At 35.2% G+C, this 16,419-nt stretch overlaps 2 protein-coding genes across 2 annotated transcripts in view; one reads left to right on the top strand and one right to left on the bottom strand.

Annotated features, from left to right (window-relative positions):
* Window positions 1-1,769: 1,769 nt before the first annotated feature.
* LOC149782162 (perlucin-like protein) lies at window positions 1,770-10,970 on the bottom strand. Its single transcript, XM_089934836.1, has 5 exons — window positions 10,879-10,970; window positions 10,068-10,168; window positions 9,628-9,730; window positions 4,836-5,043; window positions 1,770-2,496 (listed from the first exon to the last, which is right to left on the bottom strand). The coding sequence occupies exons 1-5, from the start codon at window positions 10,913-10,915 to the stop codon at window positions 2,469-2,471; spliced, it is 477 nt and encodes a 158-aa protein (XP_089790962.1). The 5' UTR covers window positions 10,916-10,970; the 3' UTR covers window positions 1,770-2,468.
* Window positions 10,971-11,969: 999 nt separating this feature from the next.
* Window positions 11,970-16,419, top strand: part of LOC149782161 (asialoglycoprotein receptor 2-like) — a 28,773-nt gene continuing 24,323 nt past the window's right edge. The window contains exon 1 of the mRNA XM_089935074.1: window positions 11,970-12,082. Within this exon, the coding sequence (XP_089791200.1) occupies window positions 12,046-12,082 (37 nt within the window). The 5' untranslated portion in view covers window positions 11,970-12,045. The remainder of the gene's footprint in view (window positions 12,083-16,419) is intronic.

Below are 16,419 nucleotides of genomic sequence, written 5' to 3'. Positions count from 1 at the left end.
TGGCACAGGTCTTTAGAGACGCTATATTTTTATGTTGGTTTTTTAAACAAAATATTATATCCCCCATGTCCCAATGAGGCTGGCTAAAAACTGGTTTTACAAATGCAGTCCTTATACCTGCTTTAAAGTGAAACTGTGGACTGACTACATTTAAATATGCTGCGTTAAATAGCGGCAGGGTAGAACTGTTGTAAAACATTGTGCCTAGTTAATGAATGCAAGGACAAATCTGTGCACAGGGTGGGATTGGTTAGAAATGCATCGTGCGGATTAGCATTTAGCTTCTTTCTGATACTGTTTCGATCCCATTGCCACAAAATGATGCATATGAAACTTGTCACGAAAGTGACGTGAATGAATTTCTATATACACAGGCAGAATATTTTCGTCTATTGACTATATCAGTCGGATGTTTACTCACTTATGTGTGAAAAGAATCTTTCATCTCAAACACCAGCCTCCGGTAATAATAATTGATTTATAATAAAACCAAACTGTACAACACGACACCATTGTGGTAGATTATGTTTTTAAGATATTCCTGTACGTGAAGATTTGCTATGGCGTTCACATTTCCAAGGAAGTAAAAATTACCCCCGTTTAGATTTTGTGAACGTGATGTGATGATCAGGTGAAACAATATTGTATTATACATCTATCTATCTATATATCTATCTATATATCTATATATCGATCTATCTATCTATCTATCTATCTATGTCAATTCATCCTTCTGCTTGTCAATCCATCCATTTAGTCAGAAGCCTTTTGCGAGCATATCTGATGTCTTACGAGAGAAATAAATGATCATTCATACATTACAACAAACGGAAAAGAAAACAAAGTCTTTATGGGTGCAATTCTTATGTTTACCATAATATCATTATACATTTGAAAATTATGTTTTTGATGTCCACATTGCTTACAGCGGAAGTCTCTCAATTTGGTCTCGTTCGCCCGTATATACGCCGGTCCCACTCATCCTTTTGCGCATTTTTGTAGCTTTTCAGGACAAACCTGCTTTCATGGGGGAAAACTGGTTGCAACGATAACGCAAAGCCTTTATAGTACATAAATTATATTTAATAGATCCATTTGCATAAATGCATAGATAATTGGATTATATTTTCAGGCCATTATAGCCATTTTTCACATTTTTGCACATTTTGGAACTGTCGGAATTTGTTAGCACAATTAAGCAAAAGATGCTTGAGAAAGATATGTGATCTTTGGTATTCAAGTTTGTATGTACTTTTTTTGCGTGTGGTTTCTGTTGATTTCCATGCAATTAAGGAATATTTTTTTCCTAATTGTTTCAACGTTTGGAGTAAGATTTTATCTTGTACAGTTGGTGCATATATATTTCGCAAAACATATATGTGGATCTTAAACAATCTTCAGACTTCATGATAGATGTTCAGCATAAGTTTAATGTAAGCTTGGAAATTATTCGTTCATTTAACAGAAGTTAATGATCTCAGTATCTGTTACTCACATATACTTTATTTTAAACAGATTCGTACTGTAATTTATTACTTTGAGAGTACATATTTCATTGCAATCTTTGAACCATTTTCTGCACAGATAAATTCGTTTGAAGGCGATTTCTAACTCGACCATTGATATCGTTATCTTCTACGATGGATATAAGTGTGCCCATCAAAGGTAATATTAAACGCACGAAGATAAAAGAATACTTGGACAAATATGGACCTATAATAGTAACAATTTCAAACCACTGATCATGGTTAAAAACATTTTACGTTCAATGTAAGATTGTTCAGGTTCGTTTTAACAGCACCCTTAATTTGAGAAGATACATAACCCATAATTTTTCTCCCTTTATAAAATGTGTTATCTAAATCAAATGTGTTGTTGTTGTTGTTGTTGTAGGGTTTAACGCCATTCTTCAGCACACGATAGGCTATAATGGCGGCCAGTATTAATGGTGGAGGAAGAACCCGGAAAAAAAACCGGAAAGAACCACCGACCCACGAGAAGCTACTGGCAAGCTTTCTCACATACCCACATTAGCCGAATCCGACAGAGGTGAAATGGCAGCGATCCGTAACTGAGAGCGCTTTGGACCACTCGGACACTCCGGGCCCCAAACCAAAGTTGCATACGGTGTCTAAACATTAACTTAATTCGACCATCCAGTTGTAAATCTTGGGTGCAGTTTTATTTTGTTTTCTCATGTGATTTGAAACTTCCCTCTCTATCACTCAAAATGATTTGAATGTCAGATGCTAAATGAGAAACCCCTACGTTCTACTCTAAGTCTACGAGGAGGGGGAGGCTTAAAACTCGGGTAATTTATTCATGATCAGTTTGAAAATAATTTGACCAACAATTATTAGCGTCAAAGTATTAGCTTTTGCTTGTAAAAATAAACATTTGTAAAATAATAATCTATATTTCACATTTAGGGTCAGTGTTGCTGATATTCTGGTCCTGTGGGAATACAATTAACCGACAACTTCCGCAGGAAACGCCCTGAAAGACAAAGACAAATATTTATGAAGCATATTTGTAAATAATAATAATAATAATAATAATAATAATAATAAATGATAATAATAATTATATTATTATTATTGTCACGTCATAAGGCAAGAAAATAACTTAGCATTGCCCTATAACATTTCTGTGTAACTGATTTCGTTGACACGTACAGCGTTATCTGGGGTAGTTTTCCTTTTTTTCATGTCTTCTAATGGTGACTGAGTACTACATACATCTCGTCGTATGTCGTTCGCGATATGCCTATACGTCATAATGTGCACGGGTACTTTTACCCTGGTTCTTGCACATATTTTATCTATTATTTATAGGAGGTATGTTGTTATTTACAAGTAAAAACTACATAGATCGCCTAGATCTTGTAAATTAGTGTCTATAGTACACATCCTGCCACAGCCATTTGGGTAAGTAGTAGATTACATAAGTCAGTTTTGTATCTGTAAGTTAAATTCCTCATACCGATATACCGTTTTTATCTTGCATTCTTGAGGTTTAAATTTCTGGAAAATCATAGTGTTTGAGTATAGAAAATTACCGGTGTTATGTAATTTACATTTGATGGACTTATACTGACGTAGAATATTCACAGTAGCATGTATTGTATGGATTTAGTTGTTGTTGTCATGTTTAGTGTGTCTATATATTTGTTATCATTTAGGAGAAATGTGTATATCTTATTATTATTAGCATTTATTCCATGTAATACGAATGTCTAGTCTGGTTTATTTGTTACTGTAAGGGCTGGAACAGCTGGCAGCATACCTGATAGGGCTGGGAGTGTGGCAGCATATAGCTGACAAGGCTGGCAAAGTGGCAGCATAAGGTTGATAAGGTTGTGCAGTGTGACAGCATATAGCTGATAATGTGGTAGCATGACCTGCACTGTGGCAGCGTGGCTATGGTTATTTTAGTTAAACCAGCCGCGTGGCAGCTAAGGTGTTATATTTAGTAGTATGACTATCCGTAAGGCATCTATTTTGTAACAGCGGACATTTATTGAAGGATACGGGTTCCGGACTGTGAAAAATAACAGTGGTTTATAATTATAAGTACATATGGTTGTATGAACCACTCATTTCCTTAAAGCATATGGTTGTATGAATCGTGCACTTTTTCATCATATAGTATGGTTTTATGAACCATACCAGTTTTCTTAAAGCATATTGTTGAATGAATTATATTCACTGTATATCATATAATTACTTGAATCATGTTTATCATTTTTATATCTTACTCGAATGGTGCTGATTTATTATAATTACATATTCAGTGTGGTAGTTTCATATCATATGTGTGTGCGTGTGTGTTGGATTTTGAACGTAGCTTTTAAACAATTTCAGTCACATCATATGACGAATTATTCTACCCCACCCCACCTGTTTATGAATCTCTCTCTATTGAATTGTCAGTGTGCAAAGCAAATCATTATTATGGCCTATGTGTTCATTTGTTCTACATTTTTATTTTCATTGCATAAACACATTAACTCGCATACATTGTGTTCGCTGTTTTCACTCCATCGAAATCCATTCGGTTTCAATCATGTTACAATCACTGACACTGAAACTACAATATACTGGAAAGTTTGCATGAGAAAATACAAATTACACACACACACACACACACACACACACATACACACAGACACACACACACACATATTATATAGCATTATATTCGTTCCTGACAAGTTTGTTGCCTCTACTGATCTAACTTACAAGTACAGCTATTAGTACACAAAGGAACGATCAAAAACTGTTTCTTGGTTACGATTTACAAAAACTGATCCTGACGATTTAGATCGTAAAGAACGAACAGCCAATTTAAGTCTGATATTTCATACCAATCAGATTGCTCTAAATAAAATTAAATTATGAACGTACTTACTGTCATTTAAATCCATCCAGGATTCACTGTGGTTTTTTATTGCTTACCCTAATGCACCAGTTCGTTTTGTCAACAGTCTACAAACATCATCAAATCACCCATTGATCAACACTAGTGATTTCACGTGCAGTGGTTGAGCATATTCCAAATTTCAAAAACCGGATGTCCAGATTCCAAATGATGTGCGATGCCTTTAATCGCAGTGGTCTGTTATGGATAGCTGGACACTTGTCCTTTTTTATACATAAAATGGAAACAAAAAAGTACACAGAGCACCCTCAGATTTAAGGTTGGAGGGGCAGGGAGTTTCGAATAGTTTGCAAGATTTACAGGTACAATGTTTTAAATGTTCGAGTAGGGCGGTATGAGGGAGGGAACTTGCAAGTTACTGCTGCTACATTTAGTAAGGAATCGAAATTGCTTACCCTTCAGATGATTCGCATATGTATCGTAACGTCTCCGAGCATGTACGATCGTTCCATTTACCATTCCGCACTATGAGACCGCAGTTTTCGCCATTGTAATTATCTGGTTGCCCTGAATCCCAGTGGGCTGTTGTTACTGTGGTTTTACTGGTCATCCAGACGAAATTGCCCTCATTCATCACATCTGTAGCTCCGATCCAAAAATCGTCTGCAAGAAAGTCGTAGATTTTAACGTTTTACAAACAATGTTTTGGGGGTTACTCTTGAGACCGCCTTGACGGACGAATATATGTATAAAATATATACATCTATGAGTGTGTAGAAGATCCAGATAATTTTGGTTATCCTATCATTAGAGGAATGTGATAACATGTTGGTGTTATTGGGAGTGTAGGTATCGTGGTTAGTACCATTGGGATTGTAGGTGTTGGCAGTAATGGATCTGCTTTAGCGCCATCAACATTTATGCTAATTCTTTCTTCCAGAAAGAAGAAACTTGAGGCAATGTATGCATGGTACTTGATCTGCACCACATCAACACACTATGACAAAGTCTCCGTGACCCAGGTTTCACGTCGAATTGGCATTTGTTAAATTCTGTGTTCCGGGCACTTTCTTACAAGTTGGCTCTGTTTTTGGTTTCAATTTTGATCAGAAGGAGAAAATAGAAAACCGTGTTCTCAATTTGATATACGCCTCACTTTACAAAGCGTTGGATTTTTAAAATAATAATAATAGCAAACGTTTATTAGCAAAGACAAACTCATAAAAACTGTGAATGAAGTATTAATTCAATATGCTTGCCAATAGGATTGAAAAGCAGGCCTATAAGGCATATAAATACTCTTTGTAGTTGCATGGCCAAAACTGGTATCACATTAATTGCATGTAAGTGCTAACAATTATTAATAAGGGGAAATACAATAGTTTAGAATTGATAGGTTGATAGGTAAATGAGTGATACATCCTAATCTTGTGAAATTATTCATTGCGTAATTTACTTGAACACATGCCCTAGCAAGGCGCTCAGCATTAATATGTTAGTGTTAGGACTGGTCTGCCTGCTGTTAGACATCATTATAAATTTCCACGCTGCAGACATCGTAGTAATATGGCGGAAACATTCTTAAAGCTAAGTTAACAATCCAAATCGCACACACGCGTATACACACTTGAACACATGCAAAAGATGAGATATAAGAAAATATATTTGAATGAAAGAAAAAAAATGAAAATATGAGCGAAAGAAGTTCAATGACTGGGTAAACATTATCAAAACAGATAAAAACATACTCCGATTATCTGTAACCTTATATTATGTCAGTTCAAAGAACGAGTAGCCGCGTAAATTGGAACAAATTTAAAACAGCCTGGCAGATATCCGTGTTTTAGAAATCAATAATTTTTCTTCCTCAGTCCACATTGCGGATACTTGGTGGTTTATTCAAATTATTTCATACTCACATTTATAAGGAGCTTAATCTAAGTCATCCTATTTTTAAGTATTTCTGAATATTACTATGTGTAATTTTCAGCTTCATTGCAAGGCACAATGTGTACTTTAAGCATTAAATATTTCACGAAATCAATTTGTCCAAACATTCATCAACTGCAGTATGTCCAAAACGATGGCGATCACTGATTGCAATGAAAGTAATTATCAAATATTACGGTGTCATATTATATATCAATATTCTGTGAGATTAAGAATGATTTAAATTTATTCTGAATGTATTATCTATTTTTGCATAAAAAAAACTTAAATATCATTTCACATATCGAATGACACTCATAGTCATATGTTTCAACAGTTAAAAACAGTTAAATAATACAGTGGCACCGATTTAAGTGAATGTAAGTAGCTTTCCAGTGGCCTCGTTCTGTTACCGTGCAAGGCATTGTTTTGTTCACATTATTCAGATTTTAGCTAATGTACGGATGGTGTTAAAGGTTCCATACTCATTATTATGTCATTTTCTTTTATCCAAATAGTAGCTTATTACACTGGTCAACAGTGAAATCATTACTGACTTGAAAAGGCCCTAATCTGTAGTATTTTGGTGTGCCGAACACGAATATAACCGTGAAAAATTTGTATTGGCTCTCGTTTTGAAGATATTCATATACCTCATTTTCTATGTTTCACTGTGTAAATTTCTCCAGTAGGACTGCAGCAACATCCGGAATAATGATGTAACATTGCATAATACCATCATGCTCACATCATCCACAGTTGATTGCATCATTTTCTGATGCAATGCAATACTAATGCCATGCGGCTGCTGAAGCAAGTTGACGTCAGCAGTGTACTATACATGTGTAGGCCTATTATACTAATGCCAGGCGGCTGCTGAAGCTGACGTAAGCAGTGTACTATATAAAGCCCAATCAGATAGGTTCAGCATTTAAAATATTTTAGACGTTGTGCGAGACAGTTCAAGCTACTGTTACATAAAACTTATTATTTTATCCATTTACGTACAATAAAGAACAGTAATGCCTCGAAAGTGTGTTAATACCGCGGACAATTTTTGCTATATTTGTGGGGAAGTGACATTTGCCAACCAGAAGAAAAGTATCAATTCTCAAGTGAAGAAGGCATATCATCTTTACTTCGGATGCAAGGTTGGTGACCAAGACAAGCCTTGGGCTCCGCATATATGCTGTGCTACATGTACAACACAGCTTTCACAGTGGTTGAATTGCAAAAGGTCATCAATGCCGTTTGCAGTCCCAATGGTGTGGAGAGAGCCAAGCAACCACCTAAATGACTGTTACTTCTGCTTGGTTCCTCCTCTTTCCGGCGGAATAACGAAGCGAAAGAAGTCGAGAATAGTCTACCCAAACATTCCGTCTGCATTGAGACCAGTTCCACATGGTGAGGGACTTCCTATTCCAGAACCTCCAGCAGAATATTCTCTTGATTCATCTGACGAAGACAAAGGTGAGTCGACCTGTTCTTCTCCTGGTCCATCAGCATGCAGTGATCCAGATTTTCACTGTGGTGCATCATCAACCCCACACAGAATAACACAGGAAGAACTAAATGACCTGATTCGTGATTTGGACTTATCAAAGAACAAGGCAGAATTGCTAGGATCAAGACTCCAACAATGGAATCTTCTAGAAGAAGATGTCACAATTACTGCATATCGAAAGCGCCACCAGCAATTGGAGCCTTTCTTCAGAAAGGAAAGTAATCTGATATTCTGTTCCGATATTGAGGGCCTCATGAATGCTTTAAAAATCACTCATGACCCACAAGAATGGAGACTATTTGTGGACTCTTCGAAACTGAGTCTCAAGGCTGTGCTTTTGCACAATGGAAACATTCTTCCATCTATTCCAGTAGCGTATGCTGTCCACATGAAAGAGACATACGATAACTTAAGGCAGCTACTGAATTCCATTGAGTATAACAAGTACAGCTGGCACCTCTGTGGTGATTTGAAGGTAGTTGCCCTTTTAATGGGACTGCAGCAAGGATATACAAAATACATGTGTTTCTTATGCGAATGGGATAGCCGAGCAAGGGAAATGCACTACATGAGGAAGGAATGGACTCACAGGCAGAATGTAGCCATTGGAGAGAAGAATATCCAACACCCAGCTCTGGTTGAGGCTCAGAAAATCTTGCTACCACCCCTTCACATCAAACTAGGTTTGATGAAGAACTTCGTGAAAGCCATTGACCGGACTTTGCCAGCATTCCGATACCTGCATGAAAAATTCCCTCGACTCAGCGAAGCAAAGATTAAAGAGGGAGTTTTTGTGGGTCCTCAGATTCGAGAGCTTTTCAAAGATGACCGGTTCAACAACTTGCTGGAAGGTGACGCGAAACAAGCATGGAATGCTTTTCGCCTAGTTTCTACAAACTTCCTCGGAAATGTTAGGGCAGAAAACTATAAGGAACTAGTAGAAGACATGTTGATGAAGTATAAGAAACTTGGCTGCAATATGTCTCTAAAGATTCACTTCCTTCATTCCCATTTGGATTTCTTTCCTAGCAACTGTGGTATTGTTAGTGATGAACACGGCGAACGTTTTCATCAAGATATCGCAACAATGGAACAAAGATACCAGGGAAAATGGTCCACTACAATGCTGGCCGACTACTGCTGGACACTCCTCAGAGATGCTCCCGAACAGCTGTACAAGAGACAGGCGAAGAAATCTAAGATGTAGTCAATGACTTGATTTTTTATAGGTAGGCTATTTCAGTTGACCTTTTACTATTGGAATGCATTTCGTTATGTAAACATTAATTTCTTGCAGATTACAAAAACACTAGAGCCAATTTTGCAATTTGACTGTCATATTCGTGTTCAGCACATAAAAATTGATAAGAATTGACTAATTTTATTTCAGTAACATGACTTTTGTAAAAATTTGTTGTCCAGTGTTATCTTCAAATGTTATCTAATTTGTAGCTTAAAAGTTAAGATGCATCCTGGTTACTATATTTTCATAAATCCATACATATTTATGAAACGAGGAATATGATACGACTGAAAACACACACACACACACACACACACACACACACACACACACACACACATATATATATATATATATATATATATATATATATATATATATATATATATATATATATATATATATATATATATATATATATATATATATATATATATATATGTGTGTGTGTGTGTGTGTGTATGTATGTATGTATGTATGTATGTATGTCGCTGCATGCTTGTACAGAATAATAAAAACAGATAGTAACACATAGTGTAACAATAATTGAGGCGTGAGACGCAAAATATACCATTTATCAAGTGTACTTGATGCTCGATGAAGTACGCCTCTGCAGAGTCTTCTATCTCCACAAGACGCCCACTCGCACCATCACCTATAATAGTGCAGAGTTTCTGAAATAAGAAAGAATTAGTAGACTTTTTGTCATTATATAAGTTTATGCACATTACTCAGAATAGGCGGATATTAACGTTTCTGACTAACAGAACAAACAGGTAGTGGAGGATCTACCAAGAACACACTCAATGGAAATGCACGTTTCGGATTTTCGTGCAATAAACATGGCTATTGGTACGATTCCTTTAACATTTAGATCAAAATTATTACCTGGAAATGTAAATGCCATCTAAGCACACTTTGTTAGTGTGTGTGTGTGTGTGTGTGTGTGTGTGTGTGTGTGTAAACGCGTGCTAGAGGTTTAAATTCAGTACAAAAAATGTTTAGACGTACATATGCATCAGCCCAAGTTACCCTATCCCGACTCATGTGATAACAGGAGTGACCGTGATGTAGCCAGCCATTTAGGCAGTCTCCAGCGATCTTCGGGAAAGCTGTAATAAAAGGTTTAAATAAGAAAATAACAACTATAAGAACAAAGAATAAGGTTAAATAGGTGATAACAAACTCGGAACGATTTGGAATGGTTGATGAAAATAATACTCGTGCTATATATAAAAAAAATCACGGTGGGAGCAGACGTCATTATTATTTTAAGGAGTTTCCCGAGACACATTTCACATTTCCGTTTGTCTAGATAGAAAGATTCACATCCAGACAAAGAAAGAATGCACCCAAGCGTTGATACATACTGATCTACCTCATTCACTGACGTCATTTCTTTAAAACTTATTTAACTATGTATTGTTCGATATTCGTATGTGATTAATATAGTCAAAAAAAAATTTGTATTACACGATGAATGCTAAAATATTGTACGCTAGTCTTTCAGTACACAATTTCGATTTACATAATTGAAAGATGAACGATCTCGTTTCTTATACAAAGGCAGAGTTAGCATGAATATTGCACCGTGTTTATTTATTAATTTAGAACATTCTCCTCTCTCTCTCTCTCTCTCTCTCTCTCTCTCTCTCTCGTCTGATGGTGGCCTGGTTTATATTTGCATACATATAAAAGGCCTTGATAAAAGGTCATTTTTCATTGTTTTGGTTAAAACATGATCATTTAAAATTGATGAATCAGATTTAATACCAGTTCATACAAAATAAATTTGGCTAGGAGGAAATTCAATAATACTTACCCACTCCTAAAATTGCTACAAGCAAAAGAAACGACATCTATAAACGTCTTTCACGATGTTAAGTGGAAAATATTTGACACTTTTACAGTCCATGCCTCTCTTTAATCTATCTATCGCTCTTATCTCTCACATCGTGTAAACGCATCAATCGAGATACAAACTTTCCCTAGTTTCAGGTGTATTTAAATCTCTGTTAAACGTTGAAGTACAGTCGAATCCCTAGATACTTGCAGATTCTTGCCTAGTATAATAATAATAATAATAATAATAATGACCTTATTTAAAGTTGATCATTTGGTCAACTGAACAAGCTTCCATAAGGTCTTACAAAATGACACACACACACACATAGAAATAAATAAATAAATAAATAAATAAATATATATATATATATATATATATATATATATATATATATATATATATATATATATATATATATATATATATATATATATATGTGTGTGTGTGTGTGTGTGTGTGTGTGTGTGTGTAAACATTATGGATGAGTACATGATATCTGTTGTAAAGGTAGTAGTACTGAATTAAACAAAATCATACAAATGATTCTTATCAGTAGATGTTGACTAAGAAGCTTTTTAAAAGTTTAGTATGAGTCAGCTGACTTTATATAAGGTGGCATGGAATTATATAGTTTGGCCCTAGAAAACAAACCCCTTCTTATAAAACTTTGAATTTGGCTTGGCTAAACATTACTTGTTGTTTGAGATGGATCATAATTAATACATATGTACAGGTTTAACAAATCGAAAGTTACATTTAAGATAATCGTTAGCCAAACCACGTATGGATGTATAGACTAATAACTTCTTTTGAAAATGAGTTCTCTGCTGAAATGAAAGTCACTTTAGGGCATGCTTTCAAACTTATACGGGAATAAAGACAGTCATACAATATATATATATATATATATATATATATATATATATATATATATATATATATATATATATATATATATATATAGACATTCAGACGAATACGTGACTCAAAGTAACGAGTCATCGCCATATTTCAACTTTCTCATATTTCATGTAGATTAAAGGTTATTTCTTTGACATTTAAAATCGGTCATAACATGATAAAAGTACTGAGCAAATATATATGTTTGGGGGACATCAGACCTTAAAGTAAACATTCAAAGTAATGTCGTTTCTGTCACTTTTGGCCCTATTTGGAGCAGGTTTGTATAACGTTTTCATTGTAGTGGAATCTGTAATTTTAGTATATTTATTATATAGATAGATGTATTGATAGATGCATAGTAAACATTGTTGTTTATAGCGTTCAACTATGACTTTTTAATCTAAACATTTATACCGGTATGATGTCTGTCAGAATTCGTATGTAATAGCAATAAAGTTTACAAGAAATATATACATTTATAAATACATGTGATAATGAAAAAGGAAATGATAAGCCAGTACGCTTTACCATCCGATGAAAGTGTTAACATACGTGGATATGTACCATCTGATGAACGTGTTAACATACGTGGACATGTACCATCCGATGAAAGTGTTAACATACGTGGACATGTACCATCCGATGAAAGTGTTAACATACGTGGACATGTACCATCCGATGAAAGTGTTAACATACGTGGACATGTACCATCCGATGAAAGTTTTAACATACGTGGACATGTACCATCCGATAAATGTGTTAACATACGAGGACATGTACCATGCGATAAATGTGTTAACATACGAGGACATGTACCAGCCGGTGAATCATGAAAATCACCTTTATAATAAATCGTATTTGTTCAATAGTCCGCATGCTTCCTGTAGAGCACTATGTTCTTCGTATAACAAATGGACATTTAAATTCTTGATATTACAAGTATCATAACGTCACAGTCAGAACAAACATGATCCAAGAAATCAACATCATTATTTCCGGTTAAAAGAATACGTCACTCAACATAAGATAAGGAACATAAGCATCACTATCACTGGTAATGACATATGTTTGCCCATTACACCTGTTTTATCAAAAGCAGTGATCAACTTATGCTCAGTCTTTTTTGTAATTTTTGAGGGTGTGTGTCAAGACAGCTATTTTTGTCTGTAGCTTTGTGTCTAAAGAGATTTATTTTTCTTTTCTGATCAATTTTCATAACAACCAGGATAGAAAATGAACACCGGCGAGATCAATCAACTTCAAGCTGTACTCATTTAACCATCATACAGGTACATAATGGTAGTTTAGGATGTTTCTAAATTATTTAGTCAAAAAGGTACGAACTAAACACATTTCATCGAACCATCAGCGAGTGATTCTATCGATTAAAAATGAGATATGATTATCAAGCCTTTGTTTTCTGTCGTCTATTTTACGCCTTTTTGTTATTACTGAGTATGAATGAAATGTTATTATCACGCTTTTTTAAACCAGGTGCTTTTGTTGTTACTTCTTGGTTATATGAACGTTCAGCATTGTTTGTTAAACTTGGGCCGGCCTTGTGATCAAAATTTATAATTCAGTGAATTTTCTCAGTTTGACCTTATTAATAAAACGGTATAACAAATTGCACTTTGTGACAAATATATGCTATAACCCAGGAAAATGCAAGTCAAATGTTCTAACAGAGAACATGTATGCGAGAACGTAATAAAATTCTTTACTGTGTTTACTCTTGTATCAGTGGAAGAGCATAGATAATACTAACCTAAGTATGTTACAAGTGACAGCAAAGACAGTATGAACAAACTGGATACTGTTTAGTGGTCAATATTAGACACTTTAGAGTATTTGCCTCTTTATTATGTCTATCTCTAACTAAATTCGTCTTATGTCTAGACTGATATCGATGACATGGTGTAGATACTCCCATCTCTGCATCCCAAAGGCTTTGTTATAACGTTCCGTTGATTGGTTACAGCCTTTGATTTATGTGGTTAGCATGAACAAAATGGCTTTATCATAGCGTTGATATCACCTGACGCACCTAAACCAGATATTCAATGGCAGTCTTTCAAATAAAATAGGCGTGAAAACAAAGGCGCCAAATAACAAAGGCTTGATAATCACAACTCGCTTATAATCAATGCTTTAGAATAACGGGTTGCTGATTCAAAGCAACTAAACTGTGAAAAGAAATGGGGTTTCTCGTACGTTTTAAATATATCCTTTAGCTATCTTTCAATACATGTATGTCGTTTACCTGAGTACAGTTTGAAGTGATCTATCTCGTGTTCATTTTGAATTCTAACTGCTGTGTAAATAGCTGAAAATTCGCCAGTCAAAATGAAACAATGTCTTCAGAAAGGAAAGCTATATAACCAGGGCGTTCACAGTTTGAGTGAACTAAATACATTGGCCCTATTCATTATGATTTATCAGTCATGGCGTCATGTTTCTACAGACTGTGTTGCAACCTGTTTAGTTAAGGCAGGGTTGAGTAACCACATAGATGGAATTACCTGTTATAGCGATGCAGCTGTTGATATTCCCCTTGCTATGGTGCGAAACGCGTTAAGCCTTACTGGCTCTGGCAACAATAATGTTGATTGTTTGGATTATGTTTAATTCTGTTATTTATACTCACATCTGTGATACTAAGACTTTTGAAGATATTGTTTGAGAAAAGCAATTGCCAGGAAGTAGCCGATGTTTCTGCTACCGGAAGTGACGATAATGACAATGATTCTATACCAGCCGTTCTGCCAAAGGCCAAATGAGTTTTGGATAGCATATTTAACATTAAATGCTTTTCATTTTAAAAATGGACATGCATTAGGATGTGTATACATTCTTAATGTCAATATAGCTGGTTCGAAATGGGCGAATATTCATGCCTAACGAAGTTTCGAAGATCAGTAAAGAAAACAGAGAAACAAACAAAGGAATTAGAGACAATTTCAGTAAACGTGTGTATCATTGCAACTAGAGGAGTATTATATTGGTCCTATTCCTCGGGCGTTTATCTTGTGCAGTCTTTTACTTACCGAATCATATGGATTACCTAACACACTTCAGATATTTTGATTATGCATCTGACACGTTGCAGGCTTATATGTCAGTTTGTACGCATGTGGATGAAGATGCGCTTCCTTCGCGTAAACTTTGCCTAATATAATTACCGCAGAGTATAATATGGAATGTCATGGTTCTTTTAAACTGTGTTGTCAGATCGAGGGAAAACAACATCTTGGTATCAGGCGTCTGTTTTTGGCGCCTTTTATTTATATTACCCTTGAATGGTTGGTTATCGAAGTCTAAGGAATAATCGACCTCTGTGTTATAGCTCGGATCGACCTAGTATTAAAAATATGAAATTATATGGAATTAGTAGAGATCAGAGCAGTGATATAGAATATAACAATTTAATCAACTAAATAAGCGAAATGAAATTTTAAAAAGCAAATTGTAAGTGACAACTCTAATACAAAATAAATTAATACAAAAATGGAAAACGCAATTAGCAGTTCCGTGTACTTAGATACTGTAGATTTTCACCACGAATCAAGTGGGCATTTCAAACTTAATTGTTTAACATGTCTGCATGACCTCATTTGGTTGTGGTTGCTGGGCACCCTCCCCAATTAGCATAGCTTGTCGGTATTTGACTTCCACAATGACACTCTGTTCCCACTGATCTTCGTTATTTATTTAAACCGCCAAGGATCCTTACTATTCAATGTGGAATCTTTCTATCCCACGTCATGGAGTGGAAGCTATTTTCCTGATAAAATAAAATAATTGCAGCCTTACCCAATGCTCCGCGTAACTTCATTGAATGAACTAACATTACCTCTCTCGTCCCCTTCAGAGTTTAGCCATATCGTACCACAGATCCTAAATGCTAAAACGGTTTCAGGTCACAATCGTGCATAGCGCACCCTAATTTATTTTCATACCACCTCATCAAAAGAAATTAAATATTATAGGAGCTTAATGTATTCTTCTGATACATCCAGCCACCATTACTAAAAGATGTCTAGATGGGAAAATGAATGTTCAGGCTAACCACATATTTTGTAAATCTCTATAAGTCCTGCCATAAAAACGATGGTCCTCTCATGGAAAGGAACACTATTAGCCAAATAATAAAAATCGATTTTCAAGACAGAATCCTTCCGTATTAATATTCAAATTACACAACAAATTCGCTCTTCGGGTGAGATATCCTGGATTTTACGTTGTAAGTGACGATGCTATGGACAACAGTATGACAAATCATATTGAGATTTGGAAGACATCTCACCCTAAGCATGTGAAAGTAAAAGTTCACAGTGTAGAAAGGTAACGTTTCCCAGTTCCTAGTACCCCATTTTGTTAGGTCCGGGGCATTTATATCAAATCGATAATACAAAAAATAGTAAATGTAAAGATGCTATTTTTCTATCATTTCATTTTAGTTTTGTATATGTTATGTAAATATCTTCTCGATGCTATATATTGTCAAGCATTTTAATATAGATGAAGGGTTGATGTTAATTAAATTCTTGTTATATTTCAATTACATTCACGCAATAGATGATAAGACAGGTCTCCAAGAATAAAATATCTTCA

Source organism: Sinohyriopsis cumingii, chromosome 15 (assembly GCF_028554795.1).
Source record: "Sinohyriopsis cumingii isolate HCF-2022 chromosome 15, ASM2855479v2, whole genome shotgun sequence".
Classification (NCBI taxonomy): Eukaryota; Metazoa; Mollusca; class Bivalvia; order Unionida; family Unionidae; genus Sinohyriopsis; species Sinohyriopsis cumingii.
Note: the sequence above shows the minus strand (reverse complement) of the source record. Positions and strands in the feature narration are given on the sequence as shown.